Source organism: Tamandua tetradactyla, chromosome 10 (assembly GCF_023851605.1).
Source record: "Tamandua tetradactyla isolate mTamTet1 chromosome 10, mTamTet1.pri, whole genome shotgun sequence".
In the NCBI taxonomy this organism is placed as follows: Eukaryota; Metazoa; Chordata; class Mammalia; order Pilosa; family Myrmecophagidae; genus Tamandua; species Tamandua tetradactyla.
This window is the reverse complement of record NC_135336.1, coordinates 35,089,897-35,112,468: the sequence shown is the minus strand read 5'-3', so window position 1 is coordinate 35,112,468 and position 22,572 is coordinate 35,089,897. Positions and strand designations below refer to the sequence as shown.

At 40.4% G+C, this 22,572-nt stretch overlaps 1 protein-coding gene across 2 annotated transcripts in view; it reads left to right on the top strand.

Annotated features, from left to right (window-relative positions):
* The first annotated feature begins 7,584 nt into the window (after window positions 1-7,584).
* Window positions 7,585-22,572, top strand: part of PLCXD2 (phosphatidylinositol specific phospholipase C X domain containing 2) — a 55,321-nt gene continuing 40,333 nt past the window's right edge. For both annotated transcript variants that reach the window (XM_077118437.1, XM_077118436.1), the window contains exon 1: window positions 7,585-8,344. In XM_077118437.1, coding sequence (XP_076974552.1) covers window positions 8,182-8,344 — 163 coding nt within the window. In that variant the 5' untranslated portion in view covers window positions 7,585-8,181. The remainder of the gene's footprint in view (window positions 8,345-22,572) is intronic.

The window sequence follows — 22,572 nt, the reverse complement described above, 5'->3', positions numbered from 1 at the left end:
TTATTTTCTAATGCATTAATTTATATAGAGGATGAATAAGAATTGGTTACTCTGCCATTCCATCAATTCTAATTATTTAAAAAACGAAAAATTGTTTGACATTCTGCAAACCTTAGTCTCGAACATTTGGGACATAAAATCCCCCTGGAAAGCTTATTTTAAAGGCAGAAAAAAAAAAGTCATACTCAGAGGATCTGATTTAATTGGGCTGGAGTTAGACCCTGGAATCTGTTTTTTTTTTTTGCATAAACTCAGTAGGTCTGGGATGTCTGGTGATATGCAGACATTTTTAGGATAATTGAAATTGAAAGGGAATTTACTGTGTGCATGTAGTGTGCCTTTAGTACCAGAAGATGGCTCCATAATATCTTAAATCAGGGACTTCACTGCTAACTAGCTAACTGGAAAATAAAGGCTCTGAGGCTCTGAGGCCTTTGTTTTCTCCCTAACACCCTCTGGGGTGAGGAGAGGAGAATGAAAGCAGGTCAAGAATTTGATGTTAGAGAAGGAAAACATAGGTATTAAAACCAATTTTACAATCATCACTTGTTATAAACTCCTCTCAAATATACTAGAGTAACAGCATGCTGTTAAAGGAAATCTACTTTAAAGTAAACCAGAAAAGTTTGATGTCCAGTAAATTAAAGAGGCATGGAAGCTTGTAGAATCTTCCCAAGCACAGAGCTTCCAAATCTGAGAGAAACAATCCTATAGTCGGCTACTGCTGCCATTGAGCCTCATGTCATTACAGAACTCCAGTTGTGGACCACAAATATCAGGGACCATGGGGCACTACCACACATCACAACTTCCCACTTAAGCAGCTACTCATTTACCCAGTTTCTCAAGGGCACACACCCCTGAGTATAATCAGGGAATAGGGCCCTAAGGACCAAAAAATGGTCTCTGGCTCTGGCCCTAATCAACAACATCATGGACGCCCAACCCCTGACTCTGCCTTCAGAAGCCAGGAATGTCTGAGGTGTACCAGTACGTGTTCTCGAGGCAGTGTGCTTCATTCACCTCCCTTTCCTTGGAGGCTCCTAAAGGTCCCCGGTTGCCGTAATGATGTCACTCTACCCATCAGTAACTGCTGCTTCTCTCTTCATGCGCCCAGCACCACCCATGTGGGTGATTTTTCTTCCTTCCACTCCGATCCTTAGCACACAATTATTTGATTTGAACTGGGGGAAGGAATTGGGAATGACCAGAGATAATCTCTGCTGCTATGGGGCCACAAAATAAAGTGGTCTTATACTCCACTCCATCTTTCTCTTCCCTTGCTCCAAATTTCAGTTCTCACTCTCTCCCTGTCCTGCAACCCCTAACTTCTGCCAGGAAAAAATGTGAATGAGACTGCCACTGTGGAGTGTTAAGCACTGTATAACCTCACTCACCTCTGGGCTGCGTTCCTAGACCAAATAAGTGCCTGGGTTCTGATTCTGCTTGGGGTCTATTCCTTTCCCAGTCAGCACACAGCCTGGAAGGTAAGGACTGCACAGACTCTGAGCTCTGGGGCCAGAGACAGTCCCAGCATCAAGTTATATGTTTCCCATGAGATTCATGACTGCTTCAAGGAGGCAAATCCAAGCCAGCCTGCCCTACAAACCAGACATGCCCAAATAGTAAGCTGTTTAGATGCTTCCTCTTGGGCTTTCACTATACACTTATGGAATCCAAACAATCCTATGATGTAGTATCCAAGGAGACAACAAAGGCTGCAGTCATCTTTACAGGAATTCAGTGGGGTCCTTGCTCAAGAAATGAAATTTCCAGAAAAATATGATTAAAAGGTGAAATGTTTGATTGCATGTATGGTAACAGAATAAAAATGTTTTTAAAAATCCATGCAGCTATACTACACAAACTGAGAACCCTAAGTTAAACAATGGACTATAGTTAATAATACAATTATAAAAACATGCTGCTTTCAATTGTAACAAATGGTCCACGCTATGCAAGGTGTTGATAATAGGATGGTATATGGGAACCCTGTATTATATACATGATTGTTCTGTAAATCCACAACTTCTCTAATAAAAAAAGTTTCCAGAAAAGAAAACACCATTTGTAGATGTATTCATAGAAATGGATTTGGTTGTGCATAACAAAAATGGATGAACAATTTGATGAGCCTATTAAATATATTAAATGAACTAGGTTTTCAAGTCATGAAAAATATTACCAGAGGGAGTCTGGCTGACCCCTAAGGCTCTAGAATTGTAGGTTCAGTGGGGAGCAGTGATGGGAAAACAAGTAGCAGAGCTAAGTAAGGTCATGCTCTGTGTGCCTGGCCTTTGCATGCTTTCTCACTTTTTCTTGCTTAGCTAACTGATTTCAGTGATTTACCTAAAAAACTTATCTCCCCACACCTGTTTCCATTAGGCCAGAGCTATTCTACCAGAGGACAGTGTGAATCATTTTATAACCCTTCTCAAAAACCTGCGTTGGCCCCTAGAAATAAGACTGCCATGGTCAGGTTCATGCGTCAACTTGGCCAGGTGTTGGTGCCCGGTCATCTGGTCAGGCAAGTGCTTGCCTATCTGTTGCTATGAGGACATTTCATGGACTTAAATCATGATTGTATCGGCTGCCTCCAGAGCTGATTGCATTTGTAATCAGCCAAGGGGCGTGTCTTCTGCAATGAGTGATGCTTAATCTAATCACTGGAAGGCTTTTAAGGAGGATTCAGAAGAGACAGTCTTCCTTCCCACTTCAGCCAGTGAGCCTCTCCTGTGGAGTTTGTCCAGACCCTTCATCGGAGTCATCAGCTTCACAGTCTGCCCTACGATTTTGGACTCTTCCATTTCTACGGTTGTCCAGCCAGCATCTCCTGAGAGTTTGTTGAGGGCCTTCATTAGAGTTACCAGCTTGCAGCCTGCCTAACAGAACTTGGACTCTACATTCCTATGGTTATTTTTTGTGAAAAATAATACATATGCAAAAAGCAATAAATTTCAAAGCACATCACAACAATTAGCTGTAGAACAGATTTCAGTGTTCAGTATGGGTTACAATTCCACAATTTTAGGTTTTTACTTTTAGCTGCTCTAAAATACTGGAGACTAAAAGAAATACCAATATAATGATTCATCAATTAAACTCATTTGGTAAACTTTACTTTCTCTGTAAAACTCCACCATCACCACTTTCTTCCACTCTTTAGGGGTATTTGGGCCATGCCCTTTCTAACTTTTTCATGTTGGAAAGGAGTGTCAATAATATGGGATGGGGGATGAGACTAGTTGATGCTCTGAAGTGTAGGAGTTAAAAGGTTAATGCTTAACTTGAAATTGCAGACTTGGTTCATGAATTATGAGAAAGTGAAGATATACGTTTTGAGAGCATGAAACTTCAATAGAAACTTAGATGTGCAGGTAAAGTACAATAACGTGTGGAAGAGACTTGCTTAAAGGAAAAGAACATTCTAACCTTAGAAGTATTTACTTCAACTTGTTTTTGCACTATATGCTTCTTAGCTTTTATATGCAAACAACATTTATCACAGTTCTTGCAAGTATATAAATTGTGCACCTGCCTGAAATAAACTTGTCTGAAGACTGATGTCTCCAGGTTCCCTGATCCCTTTCTCTCTCATTTTACTTTAACATTCCTTAGGGTCATAGCTGCGGCCAACACTGAAGAAGCTGGCCCCTCTGCATTTCAGGACTTGTCTGGTCCAAGGACCCATATGGAGATTATAAGTTTCTGAAAAGTTATCCTAGTGCATGAAACCTTCGTAGAATCTTATATAACACCCTAGGTGTTCTTTAGGATTGGCAGGAATGGTTTTGGTTGGGGTTTGGGAAACTATTACATTACAATTTAAAATTCACATATTTGACTCTTTTCTTCTAGATTGTATAGAAAATGAGCTCCATCATATACAAAGTTTTATTCAAATTTTCTTCCATTTCTAGCACGTACCAGGATGATTTATACATGCTGAGCATTCCATTTGGTTGTAATTATTAATTAAAATCGACTTGCCCAAGTCTCCTTAGGGAAATGGGGAATAAGGAGGAAATATTCGACTTCCCCATTTGGAGAATTTCTAATATTCTTGCAAGCAGTGGGGACAACCAAATCAATAGGCTGAACCATCAATCTTGGGGTTCACCTTTTTGAAACTTATTCCTGCAAAGGATAGGCTAAGCCTACTTAAAATTAGGTCTGAGTCACCCCCAGAGAACCTCTTTTGTTGCTCACATATGGCCTCTCTCTCTAAGCCGACTCAGTGGATGAACACACTGTCCTCCCTCTTATATGGGACATAAATCCCAGGGGTGTAAATCTCCCTGGCAACGTGGGGCAGAACTTCCAGAATGAGCAGGGAGCCAGCAGCAGAGGATTGAGAAAGCCTTCTTGACCAAACGGGGAAGAGAGAAATGAGACAAAATAAAGTTTCAGTGGCTGAGAGACTTCCAACAGGGTGGAAAGGTTATCCTGGAGGTTGTTCTTATGTATTATATAAATATCCCTTTTAAGTTTGTGGTGTATTGGAGTGGATGGAGGGAAGCACCTGAAACAGTTGAGCTGTGTTTCAGTGGCCTTGATTCTTTTTTTTTTTTTTTTTTTTAACATGGGCAGGCACCAGGAATAGAACCCGGGTCCTCGGGCATGGCAGGCAAGCACTCTTACCTGCTGAGCCACCGTGGCCCACCCTAGTGGCCTTGATTCTTGACGATGATTGTTTAAAGATCTAACATTTGCAGCGTGGCTGTGAAGGCCTTGTGTCTGATGCTTCTTCTGCCCAGGGTATGGACAGGTAAGTGAAAAAACATGGATAAAAGAATAAATAGTAATGGAGAGGTCAGAGAATAAAATAAATCGGGTAGATGGAAATGCTGGTGGTCAATGAGAGGGGAGAGGTGGGGTATATTTTATGTATGGGTTATTTCTTTTTTATTTCTTTTTCTGGAGTGATGCAAATGTTCTAAAATATGATCATGGTGATGAATACATAACTATGTGATGATATTGTGAGCCACTGATTATATACCATGTATGGAATGTTATGTGTGTGAAAATCTCGCAATAAAAATATTTTGATTTAAATCGACTTGCCTTAAAGTTACCGACCTCGTATTTAATTTAATCTCCTCTCCCTTTGACAAATTTCACAATATAATATGTAAGAAAATGTTAACTACCTGAATTCTAAATATTTGTTTTTATTAAAAATTATTTTTCCCTAAACATCTGTGGCATGGTAGAAAAATGTCACTGATAATTTTGTTTCCATTACATGATTATTGTCTTATGCTTAGAGATTTTTAGCTGGAATTTTAATGCAAACTAATCTTTAATTCTAAATATAATATAAAAGTATTATAAAACTTTGGAAATTAAAGAAAAACCAATATGGATTCTCACTTATCAAAGGTGAACCTGCTTTCTAAGGTCTTGCCACTCAAAATGAAGTATGACTCAACAACAACAGTAGCACCTGGGAGCTCGCTAGAAATGCAGAATCTCAGGCCCATCTCATATCTACTTGATCAGAATGCTAATTTGCATATTAAAGATGGAAAAGCACTGCTCTAAAGTACTAACTAAAGCCCACAGAGCATGCTTTACCAAGCATCTCCCTCCCTCCAACAAATATTTATTTAGCGTCTGATGTATGCTGTATTTGATGCTGTTTTCAACAAGATTTCTTCCAGTACTGCCTCAAGAACAACACATGGGGAGAGTGCTGCCTTCATTTTGAACAGTGTTCTTGAAGAAATCAAGTAGTTGTAAGTACTTGAGAGCTGGAGAAAGCTGCCAATTTCACAGAGAAGCAAAATATCTCATTTTGAAATATTTCACTTGCTTTGGCTTTCTCAACCAGGGATGTCCCTTGTCTCTAAAGTTTGATGCGTCCTTAAAATTTTCATTCCTTTCATAAAGAGCTGAAAAATAAGAAGAAAAGACATTGAAATTAACATTTGATAGTAGGGCAAATTTTGCTTGCTTTGGACAGCTTCCAAAAGTCTTGTGTTACGAGATTTAAAAGAATATTTTAAAAGTTTAAGGGAAACCCAGAAAGGTGACATTTAAAAAACAAATCTTGAGATAGTCCTGTCCAGAGAGATTTTCTAGGAAAAAGAATAACAGTTTGTTGATTCAAAGAGCTAAGTGACATATTCCCAATATCCTGTGGAGTACTTGAAGAAAGAGCATTGTATTGAAATGTCCTTTAATCATATTCAAAATATTACATTAAAAATATGCTCTTTTTTTTCACTAGCGAACAAAGGATACTCTTCCAGAATAAAATAGAGGTGGGGGTGGGGAAGTGGTAGTGTGCAGCTGAAAAGCAGATATTTAAGTGAGTGTTAATAGTAGCTAGGAAAAGGAAATTTTATTAAGATGTCAAAATGGGGCAATATGCCACAGGCGTTTTTGTGGGCCTGGGGGTGCGCCTGTTGACCTGGTGGGGCCATTAGATGTTTAAAGCCAGATCTGTGTGTGAACCTTCCGTCTTAGCAAAGGTTGTTTCCTTTTCCCATAAGGCCCCCCCCCCCCCCCCCCCCCCCCCCCCCCGTGTCAGAGAAGCTGCCTGGAGCCCTCTTGAGTCTCACCGCTAAGGCCAGGGTGCTTTACTTGATTTGCCTGCTTGCCAAGATGTTCCTATAATTATGGATGTGCAACGTCCTCTCGTATCACCCTGGTGTGCACTTGAAGGAATAGGTAACATTGTAGAAAGCAGGCGAAATGGGCCTGTGGCCTGGATGGCTCCAGAACTGAGGAACACATTCCAAAATGGAATTTCCAAATAGTGCCCTCTCAAAAATTACTTGCTGAACGCCCTAGGGCTTCCATTTAATCTCTTAAAAAGTGATCATACCAACATCCTTGCCTTATGGAGGCACAGTGAAGAGTAAATGGGTCACAGAATTTGGAAAAGGGTTCCAAACGATAGGGCATACAAATGTAAAGTGTGATTAGTATGTTTCCTCATCTATAAAATGGGAAAATAGCACTGAAGCACTTTTTTTTTTTTTTTTTGCATGGGCAGGCACCGGGTTTCAACTCGGTTCTCATGGCAGGTGAGAACTCTGCCTGACTGAGCCACCGTGGCCGGCTCAGCACGGATGCACTTTTAACTGGAATGTAGGTGAATCTTAATTATGTAATGCCTGAAGCACATACCACCCTTGATGTTTTCATCCAAATCAGGGATTCAACACCTCTCTCGGCCTCTTTATCACTTATATTTCTGCTTGCCTCTGTAGTTTACCGAAACTGCAATCTACTTTCTGTGTAATCGTGATCGAGAGGGAGAGAGTCAATGTTTTGAGAGGTAGCAGGAAGGAAAGAAACATTCGCGGCCGCGTTTATTATATCTGAATGCTGACCTCGTGGAAGCCTGGAGGCAAAAAAAAAACCCATCTGAGATCGGACTGACAAAAGCCTGCAAGTTAACAGGACTGCAGCCCCAGCAGCTGCGTCTGTCTACGAACAGCAAGGCGAGAGTAACGGAGGGAGGAGACTGGGAGGAGGGGGCGGGATGGAGGCTAAACCGAGGGGCAGCCGGGCAGGGCGCGGGCCAATAAGGGCGCGCTCCGCCACCGACCAATCACTGGCCGCCTGGCCCGGCAAATCTGCCCGGCAGTGCGGGGCGGGGCTATCGGGAGTCCGAGTGCCGCCGGTTACACTTCTCAGGGCTTCGGAGCCCAGGGCAGGGGGAGTTTGTGCTGAGAAGCCGGAGAAGCGATTAGTAGGCATAACCCGTATAGAACCAGCCCGGAGACATACATAGAAGAGTAAATCAGGCTGGAGATGATGTGCCCGGACGTCCACGTGTGTATAGACCCACGGGCTTGTCTGTGTGCCGTGGGGGCACCTGTCGTGTGAGTGGCCCCGGGCGTGGCTGCTCCTCGGACGTTCGGTGTCTGTAAGATTTATCTCTAGGGGCCTACCTTCCCCCAGCTCCAGAAGGGAATGTAAGAAGTTTAACGGGGCTGGAACTGAGCAGATTAAGGCACCAGAGCAGCGGCTGGGCCAAGCGGGTGGGAACTGCGGGTGCTGGGTATTAGGGAACCACCTCTTTGACCCGTCTTCTAAGCAGAAAGACGTTTTGGAAAGCCTGGATTGTTAGAGGTGGCCCTGAAAGGTCTACAGAGCGCGGGTAATGATGATCACTGAGTGAGTGGCACTGGGCTGAGCCCGGACAGTTTGTTCACGAGAGGGATGCTGGCAGTTAGGAAGGCGAGGAGGAAACTCAGGATGGGGACCATCTGCTCCCCCAACCCCAGCGGGACAAAGACATCATCGGAGGTCTGCAATGCCGACTGGATGGCCTCGCTCCTCCCTCATCTCCACAACGTCCCCCTTTCCAGTCTGGCAATCCCAGGTATTCTTCTATTCGTACTTGTTCCTGCTGTGTTTAATTCTGCCATTTTAGTGTTGTTAATGGGTTGGGTGGCTTTTCTATTGTGCGGATAAGAATAATTCAGTGACCTTAACAAAACCCTTTTTAAATTTTCAAACCAAACACTTAATGGTGCAACTGCTCTTTTAAAGAGATTTAATTTAAGCATGCTGCATCATTGGCAAAGGAAACTCATGAGAATTGAAGCCCTGCTATTTTATTTAATTTTATTTGATAACTCATTCTAAGAATGTTATCCTCTTCATGTTGGGGCCAGGGCATGTGAGGGGTGCATTTTCTTGAAGTACTTAAAGAAAAAAGGAGAAATCAAGGGTATGTGAAGAAAAAAAAAAGGAAGAAAGAAAAATCATTAACAGTTGTAGCGCTGGATCAAAATTAAAACTAAAATATATTTCCTTTTTCATTTTTCTGACCTTGTATAGTGGAGAAAGAAACAAAAACAGATTAGCACTAGAGAATAGGTTTAGAACCAGGGCTGAGTATAAAGACATATTTTTGTTGTAGAAAAAGCCAGAAATAGAGGATGCAAGCTTTTATCACAGGCACTTATTAGGTGTGATGAGGTTGAACCTTTGTCTGTATACACACAGGTGTCTCCCTGACAGATCTAGAACTGCAGCCTTGAAAGGCACTTCTCCTCCAGACACTGTCTCTCTGCTGGGGTGGGGGATGGGGTGTTATACTTTCACATCATTCTTAGATATGTTAAATATGTCCTCTTCCTTCCATTCAAAAGCTGGTTGAAGTATGAATTCTAGGAAAGGATGTTTGGGCAGCAGTGATCTTGTTCTAGCATGCTGGACAAAGTCCTATGATGCAGGTGCGTGGAAATCACTCTTAGGAATAGGGAACTGACTACCGCCAATCCTTTCTCTCACCTGGAGCCAGAACCATCTAGGGGTTAGATCAGGCAAAACTCCGGGATCCGGTCGACCAGTCTGCCTTTGGACTGGAAAGATGACCTCATGCAACCCCACATCTTTGCTTTCTATGCACGAGGAAAAGCAGCACTGGCTTCAAATGCAGGCTTTTCCTTTCTGCCTCCTCTTTTAGAAGTTATCCACATTCATTGTCCCCATGGGCCCTTGTTGTTGTTGAGCAAGAAGAGGGCTTCTACATTTTTTAGTAGTTATGATCACTTGTATTTTACCAGCCATTGACTACAGCTCCTTGGGAAATGCCAGATGGTTATGCTTCAGAACAGGTCTTTTCCATGTTTAATTGACGCCTGAGGAGTCATCACGGAAGTGATGGCACAGGCCATTTTTAACATTAGTCATTTGCCTTCAGGCTTTGTGATGGGATTGTTTTGTGGATTGGTATGGCAGGTAGCGTGTGTTTGCAAATAGAATGGCATCCTAGGCAGACCCTAAATGACTTCCTCATTTAGGGCATTTCCAAGGTAGGTTGGTCTTCCTACTTCCTCCTTCTACTTTGGACGGCTCAAAGTACAACAGTAGCTCTGCACATGGCTTGGCTGTGTATTCCAACTCTGTGACTCCAGAAAGAGGCTAGGCATTGGTTTTGTGATCAATAGGGTATCTCAGAGCTGCCAGAGATCCCAAGGGGAACAAATGGCTGAGACCTGCTGCTCTGACAGGAAATTCTATGCTTAACTGCTGTGGGGGACACAGGAATTTGTTCACTCTGCTTTGAGAAGTTCAGTCCTATTAGGTAACAAAAACCGTCCTTGGCTTCTCAAAAGAGGCTGAATTCACTGCTGTGAAATGCCTCTTTCCCAGTGGTGGAAGAGAAATGACTGTGTGTATATATCAACTTATGACACCCTTCCCCCATCATCTGGGTGTTTTCTGTCCACTACCTCCAGTTTAATACTCTCGAGGTAAAGGCTAGCAGTCATGTTCTTCCAAGCTTCTGAGAAATTCTGAAATACCGAAGACATTCAGGAAATTGAAGGCCACCATCGCCCTTCCCCACCCCCATTTCCCTTGTCATCATCTTCATTATAATAGTTATTTACTGAGCGCTGCCATGAAGTGCTCACTGGCATACATTACTTCAAAATCTTACACCTCGGAGAGGTAGTATTATCATTCTAGAAATGAGGAAATTATTGTGCAGAGAGGTTAAGTTTCTCAAGGTCACACAAATAGTAAGGTGCAGAGCCAGGATTTAAGCCTTAATGTAGCTGGCTTCAAACCCCATGCGTTACCCTTGTGCCACTGAGGCAGCCTCGGAAAGTGCACAGCAGTGGGGATAGTCTCTACTGAAAACCAGCACTCACAGACTATCCTCTTCAGTGAATGGGAGATTTTTTTTTTAAGTAGGTGGTCTTTATCTGAGTGGTCTCTATCACTGTGACAATGGGTAGATGAACAGATAGATACACATACATGTGTGTATGTATTACATAACTGAGTGATGTATTTGTGTGTGTTTAGAATTAGAACCCAATTTGCTTTAAATTCAAATTTAGTGCTTAGATCTCTCCTCTCTCTCTGTCTCTCTCTCTCTCTCTGTCTCTCTCTCTCTCTCTCTCTCTCTCTCTCTCTGTGTGTGTGTGTGTGTGTGTGTGTGTGTGTGTGTGTGTGTGTGTGTGTACATGCTGATCTGGGACATCTAAGACTGGGTCAGATCTGTCAGGGCTGGGGAGGAGCAGTGGTAAGATGGGAAAGAGCAGGGAAAAGAAAAGGATTCTGGTAATGATAGCAGAACTCAAATGGAGTAATCTGTCAGATTTGCTTACACCTGCTGCATTTGCCTAAAACGTGATGGGAGAGGACATGTGTGAATGTGTACCTCTCAACAGAGCTTTGATGTATTACTTTATTTCTGCAACTGTTAAGAGCACCTGTTAATGACCAGTGTCACCCAAACATATTGAAAAATCTTGGAGAAGAACCTTAGAACAATCCTCATTGCCAACTGTACAGAATCATTGGATGCCCTAAGGGAAAAGGATCTGTCAATTACAAAAAAATTCAGATTTTTAAGTTAAAGCTGTAAAAGGATTTTAAATACTACAAACATTTTCATTGTTTGTAGCGAAAGCCTGACATTCTCTGTAGGCAAATGGACTGCTAGTAAAAATATTTTTCTATAAAGTATACTGAATCCTTTTTCTCTTTGTAGTTTAGTACTGTCTATTTATTTATTTATTATAAATAAATGCTCTTTCCCTTCTCATCAAAGGTAAAATATTTGGTCTATTGGAAAGCACCTTGAATTTAAGGGTCTGGAAAAATAATATGGTTTATCCTATATTTATAATATAGAAGAAATGCCTGAATTTCTCCAGACTTAGCTTCCTCATTTGTAATTAAGAAGTTGGGTTACATGAAATAGAGCATCCTTTCCGAGTTTAAAATTCTTTGATTAATTTGAGCTTTATTTTTTTCCATTTTTTTTTAAAATATAGAGACAGATGAAAATATTGATTGGGCCATTTTAGGTGTAAAGGCCATTTCTTTTATTTTCTCTTCATAACAAATTATTTTTGGCATGCACAAGCCAAATTACACATGCAATTGCTCAATTGCCAAATGAAGCAGGGTCCCAGATTAGTTGATCTAAATGAATTTTCACCTCTTTAGATAGTGAGTTCCTTTTAAGAAGGCCCCAGACTCAGGCCTGTGGGAGACCCAAAGATGAGTCAGGTATCCACCCTGCTGTCAAAGGAGTTTACAATCTAGTGACTGAGATAGGTATGCATATTCCTTCACCATGCATAATGAAAAAATAAAGCCGATTGATATAAATGTTGAAACAGAGTTATAAATGGAGTGTTATAGAGGCTCACAGAATGGCAATATTAATTTCAACTTTTAAGATTAGGAACTGCTTTGGGGAGAAAATGGCATTTGCCCTGGAATATGAAGAATGCCCAGGATTTCAGTGATATCCATGGGGGGTCAGGGTTGGGCAAGGGGGCTGTCCAGGTATATTGAACCAAGTGAGCTAAGTAATGGGGATATATTTGGGAAATGGCCGGAAGATTTCCTCTCCTGCCCCTCCGTAATGCTTTGTTAATACCTTTGACATAGCACTTTTCAACACATTGTTATTTTTAGGTGTCTATCTTGCAGGAAGAGAATATGACTTACTCCTTTTATAATACTAAGACCTAATACAGGCTTTTTTCACTGGGTCAGTCATTGATGGTGACTTGAGTTGAATAATTTAATGCATGGAACTGGAGGATAAGCATGGTGGAAAAGTGGCTTACAGCCAGGTTCTGGATGACCTAACACTCTGTGCTAAGGAGTTGACTTTCACCACCACTGTCAGTTATGATCGTTTCTAAACTAAATAGACTGATCAGGTTTGCCTTTCATAAATAGCCATATGAAACATCTATCAGTCAATCTGTCAGGGATGTCCAGAACAACAGAACCATTAGAAGATTTTTTTTTATAAACTGGGAGAGAAAGAGAGAGAGAGCATGAGAGAGAAAGGAATTTATTTTACGAAATTGTCTGACATGATTGTGGGGGCTGGCAAGTCTGAAATGTGGAGGGCCGTTTTGCCTCGTAAGACTAACCATCACAAAGCCATATAAAGATTTTCTGATCTATTCCTTGTGATTTAGCATGATATTCCTGTACCCCTAGATAAGGCTCACCACTGAATCCCATTATAAATGATCATTCTGGGGCAGAGTGAAGTTGTCAGAAGATTCAGAAATAGACGTCTGGTGTAATTTCTGTCCTCGGTAAAATTCTTTCACCCCAAATCCATTTTGCTGTCCTCCTTCCCTTGTCATTTTTGAGCTTCTCATTTTTCTTGTCCAGCTGCTGCCTCACCCTGCTCCCATTTCTCATTCTCACTCCCTCATCACCTTTCTTCCATTGACCTGTCCTGTAATCTTACCTCTCCTGTTCCAGGACCAGCCCTTCCTCAGGCGCTCCTCACTACTCTCTCATTTCTGTTCTCATATTGCTAATGATCAATCCCTTTTCTTCTTTTTTATCTTCCTGGAACCACATGCTTTTTTATGAAAATGTTACGCTTGACCACTTGGTGATTTCCTTAACACTTCTCCCGGTGACCCCATACTCGCTTCCCACATGTATGCCATGGGGACCGAATCCTCATGGGGACGGGTCATTATCCAAATGTTGCTTCTCGAGGTTGGACCAGGGTTGGTGTATCCGAAAGAGATTTGGAGACCACCCCCAAAAGCGTGCAAAATAAATTGAGGAACAAGAAAATTTAGGTTGACTGCTTTAAGGATAGTACAAGTCATGAGTTGACACTGTATCAAACACAGAACTATAGGGGACATGGGAAAACCTAGGACGAAGCTGAATGTACCAGATCTGACCTGATCAAGAAAAAAATCTTATGGAACCAAAATAGTATCTTAAGTAGAAATAGTTTATTTATTTGTTTGTTTTTTGTTTTCTTTCCAGGTAGTCATGATGAGGAATAAGAAGAGATTATAACTTTAGTGTTCTCAATTAGTAGGTTTACCTCATAAGAAGGCTCATCACTTTCCTAGCTTCTCCACCGCCCCACAAATGGAATTTGCACAAAGCCACAAAGAATTCAGGAATCTCACTTGTCCATGGGAAGCAGGATCATAGATTGGTTGAGTGTGAACTTTAGACCCAGTCTGCCTGGATTTGAAGCCTGACTCTGTCCCTAAGAAGCAGTGTGACCTTAGGCTAATTACTTAACCTCTCTGCCTCAGTCTCCTTCTTTGCAAAACAGAGCTAATAATGGCAGTACTTTATTTGGTTAGTGTGAGAAGTAAAATAATTCATTCATGTAGGGTGCTTAGAACAGTATTGGCACAAAATAAGCAATATAAATGATAATAATAATGGTTATTGTTATTATTATGATCTTTTTATTATCAATCACATTTATTTATTGAAAGCTTACTCCTGGAATGGACAAAAAAGAGTATAAGATGTAGTTCATGTCCTCAGGAAATTTGCAGTCTAGTTAAGGAACTGACTAGCCATTTAAGCCTCAGTGTTCTTTGCCTGATGTGTTAAGGGTAAATTGAATGACCATCCCGTTAAGGAGCCTTTAGAGTTAAGGGAAAATGTGGGCAACAATGCCTCAGTGGCAGAGTTCTCGCCTGCCATGCCAGAAACCCGGGCATGATTCCTGGTGCTTACCTATGTGTTTAAAAATAAATAAATAAACTTAAGGAAGGATACAAGGAAGATTCTCCAGGATGCAAGTATCAGGGAAATATTAAATGCAATATGAGGGGTGGCTAATCAAGAAAGCCAGAAATATCACTTTATCTACTTACTCTGCACTGTCCACCCATCCCAAGTTCTGTTTTTATTGCCTTTGGGAATAATTTAGCTGTCTGTGACAGGACCATATTGTTAACTCTGCTTCTGCTCTGTTCATTTTCGTATCACTTGCTTTCCTAACCTAGGCATTTTGTTTCAAGCCATCACTGGGAATATTGCAAAATGCTTTCCTTAGAACAAATCTTTATACATGTTTGATAACTCTTCCAGCCATCAGAATAGCTCCTTTATCACTCCCCAAAGCATCTGTATAACGCACACATGCACATACATTTGGCTATGACCTTAGCCTCACCCTGAAGAGAGTCCAAATTCTAATGCCTGTTATTGTTTTCCCTTTGTAAATATCCTGCACAGCATGCCCACTGACATTTTAGATCTTAGGAGCATGTTGCTTTCACTTGCATCCTGCTCTTGGACAGGCCCTGAAGTTGAAGATTTGGTTTCTAATGTGTGATCCCACCTGAGCTCCCTTGGGGTAACAGGTTGTCCCCACATCTTTTCTACTCTCCAGCAGCCTCTGAGCACAGGTACACTAAAGGTAATGTCAGTGAAATGCTTTAGATCCTGTGACTTTGCCTTTGGGAGAGCGTAAACTATTTCTTCAAATGCTGACTAACCTTAATTAGAGCTTCAAACCAGGCCTGCAGACGAGCAATTATTTATAGATATTGTAATGGGTGGGCGTGTTTGTGTGTGTGAAGAGAATTTGAACACACATCGAGAACCAAATTTAGATAGCAGAGATCTGTGATGAAAATTAACATGTGAGATTAAGTAGGAGTCCTTCCACATTCTGACTTGTGTTGTTAAACATCTTTAGGAATTTGGATTATATTGCTGAACACCATGAGAATCAGACAGTACATGGGAGGATTACATTTCTAGATCTCTAGGAGGTGTCTAACATAAAATGAATCGTGCCACAGAAGCCTGCATTCCTCTAAGACGAATCTAGCTTTGTGTCATCTATGAAGCATAGACAGTGTTTCTTGAGCTCATTGTGTAGTAAGCAGCTGAAACTTTCTAAGAGAATAGCAGCATTTATTTTTTTAAATGTCCAGTTATTCTAGAGATATTGGCTGCAAAGCATCATTTCTTCTCAGAGAATATTCTATCAGTGCTTCTTTTTTCTTTTGTATGCACCTAACAATATAAAAATAAAGGAGAGAAAAGGAAGCATTTGTACACTATAATGCAGATGTCTTGGAATGAAGCAGCAGTCTGCAGTAATAGTGGAAATAAAAAATTCCTACACCCTGTCAGACTAAATGAATATTTTGTGAACATATATGATTTGAAGGCTTATATACTAAAAGCAATATTCTTAAAATGCAATTGAAATCAGATGAAAAAAAATACCAAGCAGTTAAAAGTGAAAAATAACGTTCCCACTCCCCCTCCCTAGATTTAAGCTCAGGTCACAATCCTGGCAGGAGGCACCCATATGGGTTCTCATAAGAATAGTATGAGCACATTGTGTTAATTTAGTTTTGAAAAAGTATTGATGTATGTTTGTTCCATTTGCTTCTTTTGGTTTTCACTTCCTATATCAAAAACAAAACAAAGCATTGTATTCATTTAAAGAGAAATAATTTAATCAGAGTATATAAACTGACTGCCAGATGAGATGAAAGCAGAGATGAGAAGTTATGATGTTATAAGAGAGAAATAAAGCCAGTTTTCTAATGTTGTGGTAGGAGAATGTATGAGGTACCAGAAGACAGAGATAATGAATACCCAATTCCTTTACTGGTAGGAAGAGGGAAGTTTAATAAATTGGACTTCTAAGAGGAAATGACTCTTGTGTTGAGTCATGAAAAGCAAATAGCAGATAGCCAGATGTTAGAGGTGGAGGGAAGAGTGTTACAATGCAGAGGTACTAAGGAGTAGGAGATTATGGTGACCTTGAGGAATCCAAGGAGTTGTCAGGGCATAGAATTCTCTTAAAGAAAGGAATGGAAATGAGGCTGGAGGGGAGACAGAAGTTAGAGCCTAATGAGCCTTGTGAGTCATGACAGGATTGAACATTATCGTGAAGGCAAAAAGCAGCCATTCAAAGACAAGGCCAGGAATGGGTGAAAGTCCCTAAAATAACTGATAAAGGTTAAGTGAAACAAAATCAATTATATGGGATCCTGAGAAATAAGATGAGAAACTCATTGTTTCACTCATTCTATTTGACATGTATGTACTGATTATCTTCCATATGCCAGGTTATCACCTAGGTACTGGTGATTCCTTGTTAATCAGTAAAGACAAGGATCCCTGCCTTCAAAAAGCTTACAGTCTATTTGGGGAAATGGACATTTAACCAAGCAATTATAATAGCCTACTATGTGGAATTATTGGAGTGGTATAGGTTATTGCTGGAAGAAGCATATAGAAGGGGCATCTTTTTTAGTTAGGGTTTTTTTTGTTTTGTTTTATTTTGGCATTGGCAGGCTCTGGGAACTGAACCCAGGTCTCCAGCATGGCAGGTGAGAATTCTACTGCCGAGCCACCATTGCACAGCACCAGGGCATCTTTTTTAAAAATGCAATTTTATTGATATATATTACGTATTCACATACCATATAATCATCCAAAGTGTACACTCAGTGGTTCACAGTATCATCATATAGCAGTCCATTTGTGATCACAATTGATTTTTGAACATTTTCGCTATTACCAGAAAATAAAAATAAGAGTAAAAAAGACAAAAGAGTGAAAAGAAATACCCAAAATATCCCATATCCCCCATTTCCCCTATTATTTATTTATTTTTTGTCTTTATTTTCTTAATTATCTATTCATACACTGGATAAAGAACATCCGTCAGGTTTTCACAAACACACAGTCATATCTTAAAAGCTTTATGTATAGTCAACATATCAGGTACTTTCCTCTAGCCATTCCAATACACCAAAAACTGAGAAGGAATATCTATATACTTTATAAGAATAACCTCCAGAATGACCTCTCGACTCTATTTGAAATCTCTGAGCCACTGAAACTTCATTTCGTTTCATTTCTCTTCCCTGTTTTGGTCATGAAGGCTTTCTCAATCCCATGATGTGAGGACAAAGCTCACCCTCAGGGGTCATGTCCCACATTTCCATGGAGATTTACGCTCCTGGGGGTCATGTCCCATGTAAGGAGAAGAGCAGTGAGTTCACCTGTAAAGTTGGCTTGGAGAAAAAGGCCCCATCTGAGCAACAAAAGAGGTTTTCTGGAGGTAACTCTTAGGCATAATTATAAATAGGCTTAGCTTCTCCTTTGCAGGAATAAGTTTCATAAGGACAGGCCCCAAGATGGAGGCTCTAGCCCTTCAACCTGACAGTCCCCAGTGCTTTGAGAACCTCAGGTCTTCCCCTGATCGGGAAGTTTAAGATGTTCACCTTTGTCCCCAGTCCCTCAAGGGGACTTGAGCACTCAAGGGGACATCTTCACAAAGTTTGAGAGTTCAGGAAAGCCTCTAGGAGGAAGTGATAAATTACACTGAAATCTGAGTGATACGCAGGAATTAGCACCTAGTATTATAGGAGGAAGGGTAAGAATATTCCAGGAGAGGGAACAGTGTTGGTGAGCACCTTGAAGACAGGCAGTGACCCACCCAACTAACTGAAATAGTTCATTGTAGTTGTACCATAAGCTGCAGGGAGGGGAGTGGGAAGGAGAGAATTGGTAAAATACTGAGAGGCATAATAAGCCATTTTGAAGTGATTTAACTTTACCTAATAGGAGTGGTAAGGGTTTTAAGCAGATGAATGACAAGGTCAGCTTTGTGTTTTGGAAAGATCACTCTGGCTTCAGATAACAAAATGTATTAAAGTGGAGAAGTAGTAGAGCCATAGGGACCAGTTAAGATGCTGGTAAGATCATTCAGGTGGGAGGTGATGCTGACCTGAGAAGGAGCATGATCTCGTGGACAAATGAAAGGGGACAGGTTCTGTAGACACTTAAGAGAAAATATCACCAGGACTTAGCGAGTAATTAGAGGTTAAAAGTAAAAGACTAGCTTGGTCAACTGGGAGAAGGGTGATGGTATTCCAAGTAATAGTAATACAAGAGCAAGAGCCTGTCAGGAATGGTGGAGGGAAGCAGATATGTTTAATTTGAGGCAAATTAAATATATGCAAAGTTTGAGGTACCTCTGGGACATCTCAGAATTGTAAGAAGGGAATAGCTAGCACTCAGTAGAGATGAATCACTGTTAGATTTACAAATCAACCCTTTACCCCCCCCCCCCCACAGCTACTACTATATCTGATATAAGATGCTTTGAGTTGGAAAGGCTTGTATCCCTTTTTTTAAAAAAACTTTTTTTATTGTATAGTATAACGTATATACAAAGCAAAGAAATAAAAAAGTGATAGTTTTCAAAGCACTGTTCAACAAGTGGTTATAGAACAGATCCCAGAGTTTGTCATGGGCTGCCATACAATCCTCTCCTATTTTTCCTTCTAGCTGTTCCAGAATATAGAAGACTAGAGGGCTTAAATATTTTATCATCACAATCGACTATTTTTCCTTCTTTTTTTGTGAAAAATAACATTATACAAAAAAGCTATAAATTTCAAAGCACAGCATCACAATTATTTGTAGAACACATTTCAGACTTGGACATGGGTTACAATTTCACAATTTTAGGTTTTTGTTTCTAGCTGCTCTAAAATACTGGAGACTAACAGAGATATCAGTTTAATGATCCAGCATCATATTCGTTTGTTAAATCCTATCTTCTATGTATAACTCTACCATCACCTTTGATCTTTCCATACCTCTCTTTAGGGTGTTTGGGCTATGACAATTCTAAATTTTTGTTATTGGAAGAATCTGTCACTAATACGGGGTAAGGAGATGGAGCTATCTGATATTCTGGAGAGGCTGGGCTAGGTTTTAGGACTTATCTGGACCAGGGAACCATCTGGAGGTTGTAGGTTTCTGGAAAGTTACTCAAATGCCTGGAACCCTTGTGGAATCTTATATATTGCCCTAGGTGTTCTTTTGGATTGGCTAGAATGGTCCGGGTTGGGGATTGGCAGGTTATGATAGGTAGCAAGGTCTCAGTAAGCTTGCAAAAGAGCAACCTCCAGAGTAGCCTCTCAACTTTATTTGAACTCTCTCTGCCACTGATATTTTATTAGTTACACTTCTTTTCCCCCTTTTAGTCAGGATGGAATGGTTGATCCCACAGTGCCAGGTCTGGATTCATCCCTGGGAGTCATCTCCCACATCGCCAGGGGAGACTTTCAACCCTGCATGTCATGTCCCACATAGAGGAGAGGGCAATGATTTCTCCTGCAGGGTTGGGCTTAGAGAGACTGAGGCCACATCTGAGCAACAACAGAGGTCCTCCAGAAGTAACTCTTAGGCATGTTTATAGGTAGTCTAAGCTTCTCCACTACATACATAAGCTTCACAAGAGTAACCTCATGATCAAAGGCATGGCCTATTTATTTGGGTGTCCCTAAAGTTTGACACAGTATCAGGGGATTCCTTAATGGTAAGGTTTAATAGTTCCATATTCTTTCTCCCCTCCCTCAGGGGACTTTGCCAATGCATTTTGATTATTTGCTTAATATACTCTAGGATGTTTCCAGGCATTACCATGATCATACAGGATTAAAGGACCTCTTTCTTATTTTGTGCTCCCTGTGCTTCCGTTGTTCAAATGAGCTGTACAGATAGATTGAAAGAAAAAGAAAATCCTTATAGTCCTTGGGAATAATCTCATTGTCTCTTGACTTTCCAATTTAATTACTTGTATGTGACCCAGCTCAAAATGCAGTACAGAGAATTTCAGTTCCAGACCCAATAGGGCTTTCTTCCATTGGTCTCAGAGAGTGTGTGTGGTTCTAAAGTACAGACACTGTCTTCCTTACCCCTATGATCTGGATTAATCCTTACTTTTTTGTATTTTTTTTTTAGATTTCATTTAAGTTTTTACTTCTCCCTAGAAATCTTTTTCGAATGTCTTAGTCTCGCATAGGTAATCTTCCCATGTGCTCATCTAGTGTTTGGCCTATTCTGCATGCATTCTGTCATTTCTTATTTAGCCATTTCCCTGACTATAACGGCATCTCTGGGGGTTAGTTGTGTGCAGTGTACCGCAGACCAACTGTGAAATGGAAAATTTTAGTTACAGTTATAAAATACCATTTATTTCTCATGTTTATATTCAGGGTTGCACCAAAAGGGTCAGTAAAACCAGGAGAATTTTGTAGTAGAATACTTAATACAGTATGTTTTTTCCTCCTACCATAAACATTTTCCAGATTTCCCATAAACCTTGGTATTATTCTTTCTTTAGTGTTAAAAACTGAAAGGCTGGTAAAGAGAGTATGATCGCAGTATCTCAGCACTGAGAAGGCCCATCCGGGGATGACCAAGCCCCTTGTGAGAAGTTCCTTTCATCTGTTCAGAGAGAGCAGGGTGCTGAATAGCAGAACAGAGCTTTAGATTAATGGGAAAATAATTGCTTAATAATTAATTAGCTATACAGTATCTTCTTTTGTAATGGGGGGTTGGGATATATTGAATACTTGAGGAAGAGAAAATCTTTCAAAGGAGAATGGATACTCGGCCATATGTATATCACTTTAAAATGCTTTCCATTCATGAGATTGAAGACCCTTTGACTCACATAAATCACAGGATATTAAGGTGACTTAGAGAACATCTAGGACAATGGAATTCACGTGATGCCCTGCAGAGCCCTAGGTGACTTGGTGCCATTTTTGAGCCCTTCAGGACATTACAGGCCAGGGGTATGAATTGCTAGGAGAGACTTTTAATCAAACAGCTATACTTGTATGTGGTTTTCATATTAATATTTCATTTGAAAATGTTCCTTTCTAGCTCATCCAAACTTGCAGGGGCTGAACCAGGACCTGCTTCCTTGATCCTCCAGGCACTGTTTTGTTTGCCTTTAGACAGTAGGGTGCCTCTTGGTTTCTCAGCACGTGACAAAGACCTCTGGTTTCAAGCTTTATCCATTACACATTTTCTTTATTACATTGTGAACGATTAACAATTTAACAGACAACTGATTAAAAATGAAATGGACTACATGGCCCTCTCAGATTTTCTGGCAGTTTGGTTGTTATTATTAACATTCTCCTACATGCCCCATGGAAAACAATCAAATCTAGTAAGTGGAGTTTGTCCCTTAGGGTTGGCAAGAAGGTTTAAAGCTGTTATTCTTTGGTTTGGGAGACTATTAAACAGTTTCCCTATATTAGCTATGTTAATTACTTGTCTGTGACCCAGCTCAAAATGCACTACAGAAAATTTCAGTTCCAGGTCAAGTAAAATTTCCTTCCACTGGTCTCAAAGAGTATGTGTGGTTCTAAAATATAGACACTGTCTTCCTTATCCCTGTGTTCTGAATTAATCCTTACTTTTTTATAATTTTCTTTTAGATTTCATGTAAGTTTTTACTTCTTAATCTTTTTTGAACATCTAGTCTCAGATAAGCAACCTTCCCATGTGCTATATTTTTTATATCCTAAACATGCCTCAGCTTTTCTGTACTTGCCAATATGGAGTAAAGTTCTCTTCTGCATTTTTCCAAATTCAGGTATGTAAGGTAGGAGGACACAGGAAGAAGCTGTTAGAAGCCAATTTACACAGGATGAGTTGCAAGAAATTTACTGAGACTTTTTAATTTTTTGGCGCAATATTTTATTATAACGTCTCCTTGAATCATTGTTTCTGGTTTATTTTTGTCCTCTGTTTTTTCTGAGATACTCCTTTTTGTTAACCCAGAAAACTCATACTAGAAGGGCAAATTGAGATAAACAGAGCTGGAGATGTAAAGGTGCAGAGAGTGAACTCTACCTGCTTAAAGGTGGGTGGACCAAAGATGAGTTTGGAAAATGAACAGGAGGGCTAGATTTAACAGCTTTAGGCAACTCTCTGAACATCTGTTTATTCATTTATGCATGTTTGCATTTATTTATGCGCATA